The sequence below is a fragment of the Lacerta agilis genome, chromosome 14, assembly GCF_009819535.1.
Source record: "Lacerta agilis isolate rLacAgi1 chromosome 14, rLacAgi1.pri, whole genome shotgun sequence".
Taxonomy (NCBI): domain Eukaryota; kingdom Metazoa; phylum Chordata; class Lepidosauria; order Squamata; family Lacertidae; genus Lacerta; species Lacerta agilis.
The window spans coordinates 12,334,954-12,345,604 of NC_046325.1; the positions used below are offsets into that span (position 1 = coordinate 12,334,954).

General features: G+C 42.6%; 1 protein-coding gene across 1 annotated transcript; it reads left to right on the forward strand.

The window, feature by feature from the left end:
- The first annotated feature begins 862 nt into the window (after nt 1-862).
- On the forward strand, nt 863-10,282 carry LOC117057473 (regenerating islet-derived protein 4-like). Its single transcript, XM_033168321.1, has 6 exons — nt 863-920; nt 2,090-2,178; nt 3,420-3,560; nt 3,814-3,934; nt 9,360-9,362; nt 10,191-10,282. Exons 1-6 carry the CDS (start codon nt 863-865, stop codon nt 10,280-10,282), a joined length of 504 nt encoding a protein of 167 aa, XP_033024212.1.
- The last annotated feature ends 369 nt before the right edge of the window (nt 10,283-10,651 follow it).

Genomic DNA, 10,651 nt, shown 5'->3' on the forward strand with positions numbered 1-10,651 from the left:
CCCCTGAAGCCTGACAGGTAGACATAGTAGACTTGGTCTCTCTGATTTCCCCTCTGATCTTGGGTTGCATTCATGATATGCACATTATAGAGGAAAATACCCCATTGAGGGAAAACCTAGGGCGTTACCCTTTGCTGGATTTGCTACTGTGTAGTGGGTGAAATGGCCCTACAAGATTGCCAGCATGCACTGTTTTCCTCCTTGTTTAAAAAACAATAATAATGTAACATTTTCCTTCCAGTTTGGATTAAAAAACAAAAAACAAAACCTCTCATACTTCCACACACTGACATGACCTTAGTTTTTCTTTGAAAACAGGACATAACTATGTCAACTCAGATGTGTGTGTCCCCCAAAAAAATGAAGATTAAAGAGATTAAGCATAGCAGCGTTCAAATATCTGAAGTGCTGTCTCAAAAAAGATAGAGCAGACTTGTTCTCCCTTGTGCCACAGAGCAAAGCTAAATGGGTGGAAATTTCAGGTGAGTAGATTTTAGATGAAGAACAGGAGACAATCCACAAAGGTATGAGTTCTTCGACAATGGAGAAAAATGCTGGATTATTATCTGACGGGGACAAGCAGAGATGGTGTAGATTCCTGCCCTGAGGAATTGGTCTTCAAGGTCCTTTCCAGATCTTAACATTCTGTGATTTTGTGATTCCACAACACCGACAAAGTTCAGGTTTTCTTTTCTTTCTTATATAGGATATAAAGTAGTTATCTGTCCTTCCTTCCTTCCTTCCTTCCTTCCTTCCTTCCTTCCTTCCTTCCTTCCCACCCACATTGGATGAAAGGCAAAATTGACAAACACACCGCTTGAATTAACTGTACATTCCTCTTCTCCAAAAGGTCAGTCAGAAGATGGGATTTGTCACCTACTTCAGCCTTTGCCTTCTTGGAATCCTGGTTTCTAGTCCTGGTGAGCATTTTAGCGAACACCTGAGAATTTCCCAGAAATCTTCACTAAAATTAAGCAGTCATGAGAACGAAAGTACTGTACTTTGTGGATTTTCAAGGGATGGCAACCCAGCTAAGCCTATTAGAACACAGAAGCAGGAGAGTTTAAATTAAGTCTGGTAGAGTTGGTCAGCGGAATCCCTGCTGTGGACCAGAAATAAATGAGCTTTCCATCCCAAGAATTAGTTTCAAAGCTTTGCTGCAGAGCAGTCTAAAACTAGTGGCATATAAATGTTACAAAGAACAAAAATACAAAGTTACACATTGCATTAAAGTAGCAGCAATGCAGTTCAGTCTTTAAAATCCTTTAATACAGTGGCGCTGTGGGTTAAACCACAGAGTCTAGGGCTTGCCGATCAGAAGGTCGGCGGTTCGAATCCCCGCAACGGGGTGAGCTCCCGTTGCTCAGTCCCTGCTCCTGCCAACCTAGCAGTTTGAAAGCACGTCAAAGTGCAAGTAGATAAATAGGTACTGCTCCGGTGGGAAGGTAAACGGTGTTTCCGTGTGCTGCTCTGGTTCGCCAGAAGCGGCTTAGTCATGCTGGCCACATGAACCGGAAGCTGTACGCCGGCTCCCTTGGCCAATAAAGCAAGATGAGCACCGTAACCCCAGAGTCATCCGCGACTGGACCTAATGGTCAGGGGTCCCTTTACCCTTTAATACAGTCCGATCTCAAAGAGATACTCCATTATGCTGGAGGCTCCTTCTCCCACCATGCTGAGCTGGCAATATCTCTGCTGGCTTCCCACAACACAGAGATACTGAGTTTCTCAGGTTTCAGCTTCCTGCTCACAAGGGATCTTCTCAGGTTTCCAGAGAATAGTGATCAGGTAAGCCAAACCCTCTGAAATGGAAAAACACCAGCCTTCCGCTTTCAGCTAGAGTGAAACCTCTTGCTTAATGTAAACTTCTCTGCTTTACAAATGCAAAGATTTACAGACGTTTAAACTTCAATGCATACATTTTCTGCAAATGAAACTTTTAATATTAACAAGATCTTTATCCATTGGTTTCTAAATGACTTGTGCTTTCTAAAGGGAATCACCAATGGTATATGCAATGTCACACTCAGAACAACCCGCTTACTGTTTTAATCCCTTATTTTTCCTCATTTCCTTCTCTCCCCGACAGCCAAGGCTGCCTGTCCTAATGGATGGCTGGCAAATCAGGGCAACTGCTACGCATATATTGAAACGAGGACGACGTGGGCTGATGCTGAGGTAAGAGGAGTTTCTCACCAACCAAGGCATAATACAATTAGAAAGGCAATCGGCATGGGTAGTCCCATGACAACATCTAGCCGATACTTTTGAGTTAACAAAGGAGAGCTGGTTAGATGGAGTGCTGATCACCTGAGTTGCAGAGTTCAAGCGGAGACAAAGCAGACACAGAGGCGGAGCGAGGTGTTTTGGCACCCGGAGCTGTGCACAGGCTGTGCACCCGGGTTTGGGGCTAGCTGTGCACATCCCAGGGGGACTAGCCACATACAGGGGCTAGCCGCCCACCCACGACTCTCCCCCAAGCCATCGGTGGAAAGGGGAGAGCTGTGCCACTTTGCTGGAGGTCTTCCCCCTTTGTTTTGACATCTCAGGAGTTGGAGGAGGCTTGGGAGTCGTCGTGGGCGGCATGCCAAATGTCAACCCCCCCTCAGGATGACACCCAGGGTGAACCGCCCCCACCGCCCCCACGTTGCTCTGCTACTGAGCAGACACTCCAAAGCCAATCTCTCAAGGTCAAGTTTCATTGTACATATCCAACCATATGTTCCCTTTCCCTCAAATGTTTGTAAAATTGCAAATAAGAATGCTTCTGAATCTGGGGTTGTACAAAGACTAATTTAAGGCTCTTCCAGATTGATCTATTCATTGGGTATTCATCCCGATTCTCTTGCAGTTTTCATGAGGGTTGGGTTGCATATTTCTCACCCATTCGTTCTCATTTGTTTGCAGGGAGATTATAGAACAATGAATATTCATCCTGAGTTGCTTGTGGGAGTGTTTAACTAGTATTTTCACCACAATTGATACTTGTGTATATTATTTGTGAGAGTGTTTATACATCTTCCAAAGATCCCATATTTTTCAATCTACTCCCCCATCACTTTCCTAGCCACAATTTTTTTTTGTTTCTTTTTAGAAGTAGATTTATTGTGCCATGATGATGCTTTAAAGCACTCTAATTGTTCAAACTTTAACATTTTTCTGGTATGTGCTTAAATTCCTCCAGCAAAATACTGACAGGCTCAATAGCATTGTATCACACAAGTTAGTATGGAACAGCATTGCCTTCCAATCTTCCGGGAAGACCTGTGTGTCTTAAAAATACTCATGAAAGTCTAATTCAGAAAACATTAAAAACTTCGACGCAAGGAAATTGATCTGACACTGGCAAGCTCCAACTCTGCAATAATCTTACTGGTGAGATATGATAATGGTAGCAAATGCTTCTCTTCCATTTTTAGATTGAGTGCCAGAGCTATGGCCGCGGGGTCCATCTTGCCTCCATCCTCAATCAGAAAGAATCTTCCATTATAGCCAAGTACATCTTAACATACCAGAAAACACGTACAGATGTCTGGATTGGACTCTATGATCCTTTGCAAGTGAGCTGCTTTCACATAGCTTGTTCCTGATTGTCATCAGAGATGGGGCTCCTTAGCAACGCAATCGTCTCAACAATTTCCTAGTCTAAACTCCATACACAAATTCTGCTTTATTTTCCTATGGTGGGGTGGGGTTCTCCTCAAATGTCTCCACCATAACTAACAGTAATTTCCAGTTGGTCAAACTCTCCCGTTTTTGTGGTGGGATGCTGTCTTCTCTAATCACACAATCTCTTCCGTCTCATTCCTGCAGAATAGGAAGTGGAAATGGGCTGATAATTCTCCCTTCAATTTCAAAAGCTGGAATTTAAACCAGCCAGGCATGTTTGTTCAATCTGCAAAGAAGTTTTGTGTAGAGCTGGAGGAACAGAAAGGTAAGCGAGCCATTTTGTAGGAACAGATAAAAGGTTTTGGATTCTCCACTACCTCCTGCTTTCTCCATCAGTTCCAAACTTTTCTTAGGGTTGTTTCCGACTCAATCAGGGTTTCCCGAACTTGGGTCTCCAGCTGTTTTTGGACTACAACTCCCACCATCCCTGACGTCCTGCTAGCTAGGGATGATGGGAGTTGTAATCCAACAACGGCTGGAGACCCAAGTTTGGGAAACCCTGGACTAAATCATAATAGAAATATGCACATTAAAATTAAAAGACAAGCTGGTAGTGACAAAGGCCCATTGATTTTGGTGGTTAATTCTGAATGTGACTAAGCTGGTGACAACCCTTAGCCAGGTGTTTATTTGCAGCAAGGTTCACAAGTCAGTTGCACAGATGAGCAGTTGTCCAGTTGTTCAACATTTGGAATCACCTCCGAATACACCAGGAGCTGAAGGCTTTGGCTACAGCCAATCTGCATAATATAGTGTATGATTACTATACATTTTGAAAGCATTGGTTGCTAAAGTCTGGGTTACATTATATTTTTTCTAGTGTGTTCCTTTAAGAAATTGTTAGGCCCAAATGTGGGAAAACTGGGGAAAGTCTTAAGTAAAGAATCTTTTGCTTTTCATAAATGAAAACTGAGATTCGAAGAAACTAACTTCCTCCAGACCAGTCTAATTAGGCCTTCCAGGCCTTGGAGTTTGCCCTGGCCAGGCTCTTTGGTGTAAACCACGCCTGCTTTTCATGGGCCTGATATTGTATGATGCCAGGTATTTGAAAGTTAAAGGAAAACTTGGATTCAAGCTGGGGCTCTGAAGGAAGAATTATGAGCAAACCAGCAAAAAATGAAAGGCACAAATACATGATGGGTGACACCTGGCTTGAGAGCAGTACATGTGAAAAGGATCTAGGAGTCTTGGTAGACCATAAACTTGACATGAGTCAACAGTGTGATGCAGCAGCTAAAAAAGCCAATGCAATTCTGGGCTGCATCAATAGGAGTATAGCGTCTAGATCAAGGGAAGTAATAGTACCACTGTATTCCGCTCTGGTCAGACCTCACCTGGAATACTGTGTCCAGTTCTGGACACCACAGTTCAAGAAGGATACTGACAAGTTGGAACGTGTCCAGAAGAGGGCAACCAAAATGGTCAAAGGCCTGGAAACGATGCCTTATGAGGAACGGCTTAGGGAGCTGGGTATTTTTAACCTGGAGAAGAGACGTTTAAGGGGTGATATGATAGCCATGTTCAAATATATAAAAGGATGTCATATAGAGGAGAGAGAAAGGTTGTTTTCTGCTGCTCCAGAGAAGCAGACACAGGGCAATGGATTCAAACTACATGAAAGAAGATTCCACCTAAACATTAGGAAGAACTTCCTGACAGTAAGAGCTGTTTGACAGTGGAATTTACTGCCAAGGAGTGTGGTGGAGTCTCCTTCTATGGAGGTATTTAAGCGGAGGCTTGACAGCCATCTGTCAGGAATGCTTTGATGGTGTTTCCTGCTTGGCAGGGGGTTGGACTGGATGGCCCTTGTGGTCTCTTCCAACTCTATGATTCTATGAGTGATTGGAAACTTCACTTTTGAAAGGAACTAGTTCTTGTTCAGGTTCATTCTTTTGCACAACAAACTAGTTCAGTTCAAGTTAATCCAAATGAACTTTCCAGTTCATAAAAAGTTCACCCTCAGCTATTTTTTTTTTTTTAGCATTCAGAATGTTATAAAGTAAAATGTAAATCAGGAGCCACATACATGAAGTAAGATGTCTCACAGGCAAAATGTCAACAGTTTAAACATTTCCATACTAGAAAAACCGCACAGCTAAGGCATGAAGCATAATTTGCTTTGTTCATTGGTCTGAACTTCTTGCTGAAAGCTGCTCCTGCTGGAAGACAGCAAATATCCTCAGCAGGGAAGATACAGAAAATGTCTTACCCTTCTCCTTTTTGACTGCATATCAACTGTGATTAATTTACTGGTGTCCTTAGTAACAGCAGCACCTCCTTAGAACACTGTCTCCACATTTTGCTGACTGACTTTTTTTTTAACTGAAAGCTAAGAGACTGATAGGTTGGGGAAAGAAGGAGTGAATTTGAAGATAAATTAGAAATGTTACAAAATTCTGCCTCAAAATGAACTTAATTATGGAAATTCAGGTGCAGTTCAGAGATTTTTTTGAAATAATTCATTGAACTTTGTTCAATTGAACTAGTTTATTCCAGTTACAGGCATAGCTGTCAACTTTTCCCCTTTCTAAGGGAAATTCCCTTATTCCGAATAGGATTCCTCTCAAGAAAAGGGAAAGGTTGACAGCTATGGTTACAGGTAGGTAGCCGTGTTGGTCTGCCGTAGTCAAAACAAAATTAAAAATAAAAAAATTCCTTCCAGTAGCACCTTAGAGACCAACTAAGTTTGTTCTTGGTATGAGCTTTCGTGTGCACGCACACTTCTTCAGATACAGTTTATTCCAAACACTGAAACAAGCCAACTGGGCTCCCAATTCTTCCATTGCAGCAAACATTTACAGTTTTTGAATTTGGCGCCTTTTTGTGTTTCCCTGAACAGTGATATTTAAAAAGGTGCAATATTCAAAAAACGCTGAATTTGGTTGCATATTTAGGATCAGGAGAACATTTAGAGTTTGATGTCCAGAGATCAGCAGGTGGGCCACCCACTTCAAGCGACCTGCAGACGGTGGGCCTCCTGGATGGATCTGATTCTTCCTGTTTGCTGTAGACCACATGGAATGGGTCATTAAATAATGAGCAACAAGAAATAATTTGTGCCGTGTCTTTTGAATTTTAGATTTTGAGAAGTGGGATGCTGTTACCTGTAAAGAGAAAAATGCCTTTGTCTGTAAACAATCACCCTAAAGAAGATTCTAGTTCCCTTCACTGTGTGCGAGGACACTAGCCTGCTGGAAATCTCTCTGATCTCAGTACCTCCTCTTCCAGTCCTCATTCACCACTTTAAAAATGACCATAACTGAAGAGGTGCCACTTTGGTTCGAACTTTTCTTGTGCCTGTACTCCACTATGAACTTAATAAATTCTCTCGGATGCACATATTTCCTGGTGTGTTTCTGTCCTTCACAATCCACTCAGACTGCTCTAAGATGATCAGTTAAGAAATGTATAGGAAGTTGCCTGATACCAAGTCAGACTATAGGTTCATCTAACTCAGAAGAAGAAGAAGAAGAAGAAGAAGAAGAAGAAGAAGAAGAGAAGAGTTTGGATTTGATATCCCGCTTTATCACTACCCGAAGGAGTCTCAAAGCGGCTAACATTCTCCTTTCCCTTCCTCCCCCACAACAAACACTCTGTGAGGTGAATGGGGCTGAGAGACTTCAGAGAAGTGTGATTAGCCCAAGGTCACCCAGCAGCTGCATGTGGTGGAGCAAAGACGCAAACCCGGTTCACCAGGTTACGAGTCTACCGCTCTTAACCACTACACCACACTGAATGGCAGTGGCTTTCCAGGTTCATTCAGACAGGGGACATTCTCTGTCCCACCTGTAGATGCTGGAGATTTATCTTGGGACACCTAAGGTGGACTGCAAGGGTCTCCTTTCACAAGTGTGAAAGTGCAAGAGAACATTTCACTAGATGGTGCTTTGATTGAAGCAAACCTACATTGCCAGCTGCACCTATGCAATTTCCTGTCCTCTGTGGCATACACATTATACCACAGACATTGACATCTCTCTGACACCAAGGTCACTTCAACACCATACATTTAAAGCACTCTTTACATCACATTTATACCTTCCTCCAAAGAATTCTGGGAACTGCACTTTGTTAAGGGTGCTGAGTTATTAGGAGAATCCTCATAGTGTGGGATAACCAGTCTCATATAGCCACATTTTTGCATGGCCACATCTAGGAAGAGATTTATATGGAACAGCCCCAAGGTTTTATCAAACCAAAGTACATCTAGTATGCAAACTTCAGAAGGGGCTTTAGGATTAAAACACGCTGCTGGAGCATGGAATGCTCAAACAGCTGGGATACACACAAGGTCATGCAGACATGTGCGTGTAAACCAAGTGCAAAAAAATGAATAATTTTCTTGCGTTTTGGCATTTGTGGATGATTTAATGATTGCAACTGAGAATAACCAAGGTTGTGGAATACCTGCGCAAAGAAGTACAGTTGTATCTTGGAAGTTGAATCAATCCCGCAGCCAATCAGAAGCCATGGAAACCCTGTCGGTCATTCAGCTTCCAAAAGAATGTTCAAAAATTGGAACAGTCACTTCCATGTTTCGATCGTTCGGGAGCCAAAATGTTTGAGAACTAGGCTCTTCGAAAACCAAGGTACAACTGTAGACGTAAAGGAAATGGGAAATGTTTCTTTCAAATAGAGAGTGTTCAAATAGTGAGAGAAGAGACTTCCGGTTGGGCACCGAGCTGCACAGTCGGGAGAAGCCTTGGTTCTGAGGTTTCTCTATTGCTGAGGGGGGAGGGGGAGTCGCAACTGCGCTGCGACCCCCTGAAAAACTCCAGGAAGAGCGTCCTGGAGGCATGGATCCTGTGGATACCCCCAGAGCCTCCCCTACTCTTCGGCAAGCCCTAGTAAGGGCTGCTGAAGCGAGCGGGGTCGAAGGCTCGGTATTGTGGATCTCCACTACCCTTTCAGCAAGAAGTAGCGGCTGCTGGCAGAAGGAGCGCTCAATTCCTCCACGATTAGGATCTATTTGGACTTTGTAAGTACCTATTTAACATAAGACAAATCTTTTGAAATTCAGCACGGCAGGGAATCAAATACGGAGGTCATTCCCTGACAACTGATGCAGTAAGAGACAGTGTAACAGGATGCCCTACAAATCCTACCAGTCGCAATGGACACCAGCCTCTACTGGTCCAGAATCCAGGATCTGTGATTCCTCAACAATGGCAAACTCTTTAGGTTTTCCCTTTTTTCCCTAACCTTCTCACCCCCCCATTCTTTTCCTTCTCTTCTCATTTTTAGAAGTTCACATGAAGGAGAATTGTGATGTTAAGAGTATAAAATACTATTTTATTTCTTCCTTCCATCACCACATGGACGAAATGGCAATCAGTGGGGATAGGTTTTGATTTACTGTACTTTCCCTTCCATAAAAGGTCAACCAGAAGATGAGACAAGGTCAGCACTAGGTATATCTGCACACTAACCTTCTTTGACTCCATGATACTTCAACAATAGAAACTTTAAGTTTTGGGTTCTCTCTTTTTCTCTAATCTTCCCATTTATGATTTTAAGAACAGAAAATACTGATCTACTTCTTCCTGCTATCACCACATTGACAATGTCAATAAGTAAGGATAGTTTTTTTTAATTTGCTGCACATTTCCTTCCACAAAAGGTCCATCAGAAGATGGGGGTTGTCACCTACTTTTGCCTTCTTGGTCTCCTGGTCTCCTATTCTTTCCCAGGAGGTGAGTGTTTTAACAATTATCTGGAAATTCCCCAGAAATTTTAATTGGGGTTAAGCTTATGAAAAGAGAAAACTCCCTGGAAAAGACCCTGATGTTGGGAAAGATGGAGGGCACAAGGAGAAGGGGGTGACAGAGGATGAGATGGTTGGACAGTGTTCTCGAAGCTACTAACATGAGTTTGGCCAAACTGAGAGAGGCAGTGAAGGATAGGCGTGCCTGGCGTGCTCTGGTCCATGGGGTCATGAAGAGTCGGACACGACTGAACGACTGAACAACAACAACAATGTTTATTCAAACAATGCCAGTGATTCGAAGTCTCTTTGTTGTTTTTTCAAATAGCTTGTAAAAAGTCCCCATTCTTCCATAAAGTCCTGACTGTCCTTTATCATTTATTTAGCTAATTCTGCATAGTTTATCAATTTTTCTTGCCATTGTTCCTTTGTTGGTGTTTCTTCATTCTTCCATCCTTGTGCCAGCAGAAATCTCGCAGCAGTTGTAGCATACATGAATAAGTTGATTATTTTCTTTGGTATATCTTGTCCTAAAATCCCTAATGAAAATTTTTCCGGCTTTTTAACAAAAGTCCTTTTAAACATTTTTTTTCAATTGGTTATAAATCATTCAGATAAATCATATCTGAATGCAGCAGCAGAGGGAACTTGGCATTAGGACAAGCATATTAGCAATTGCTCTGAATATTCACGCAATCAAAATGTCTGTGGTTTTCAGTGGAATTTGAAAGCTGCCCTTTCTCTCTTGATCTGTACTCCATATATGGATAAGCGGTTAATCTTTCTTCCCTCTTTTCCATGCCCTTCCCTGGCCAAGTTTTATATAAGAATGGGCACCACAGCCTGAGACGCCAACTTGCCACAGCAGAAAGCAGCATCCACCACCTCAACGGGAAGGAGCTTGGGTAAGCTGGAGACTGGGATGGGTGAATCTGACAGCTTTGGTCTCTTGCAATCTTCCACATCACATTTAAAATTTAAAAATCTGCATTTTAGTAAACGTCTACTAATTTACACATTTCTGCAAACGTTTCTCCTTTCTATAATGCATTTTACATGCTATTTTCATATACATATGCATTTCTACACACTGTGTTCTAGTCATTGCATTTCCCTTCACATTACTTGGCTGGAGAACTGCACTGCCAATCTGGAGAAATACATGCAAATCAGGTGGATTTTCCTTTGTATGCATACTGGAACATATTTTCCCCACGTTCCTAGTTGAAGGTGGCCACCACCTCTGTTCTGACATCGTGGCTGCTGTTTCACACTTAG

Coding starts and splice junctions, on each gene's coding strand:
- LOC117057473 (XM_033168321.1), top strand. CDS start 863: ATGGGATTTGTCACCTACTTCAGCCTTTGCCTTCTTGGAATCCTGGTT. Junction 921..2,089: donor AATCCTGGTTTCTAGTCCTG/GTGAGCATTTTA, acceptor TCTCCCCGACAG/CCAAGGCTGCCTGTCCTAAT. Junction 2,179..3,419: donor CGACGTGGGCTGATGCTGAG/GTAAGAGGAGTT, acceptor TTCCATTTTTAG/ATTGAGTGCCAGAGCTATGG.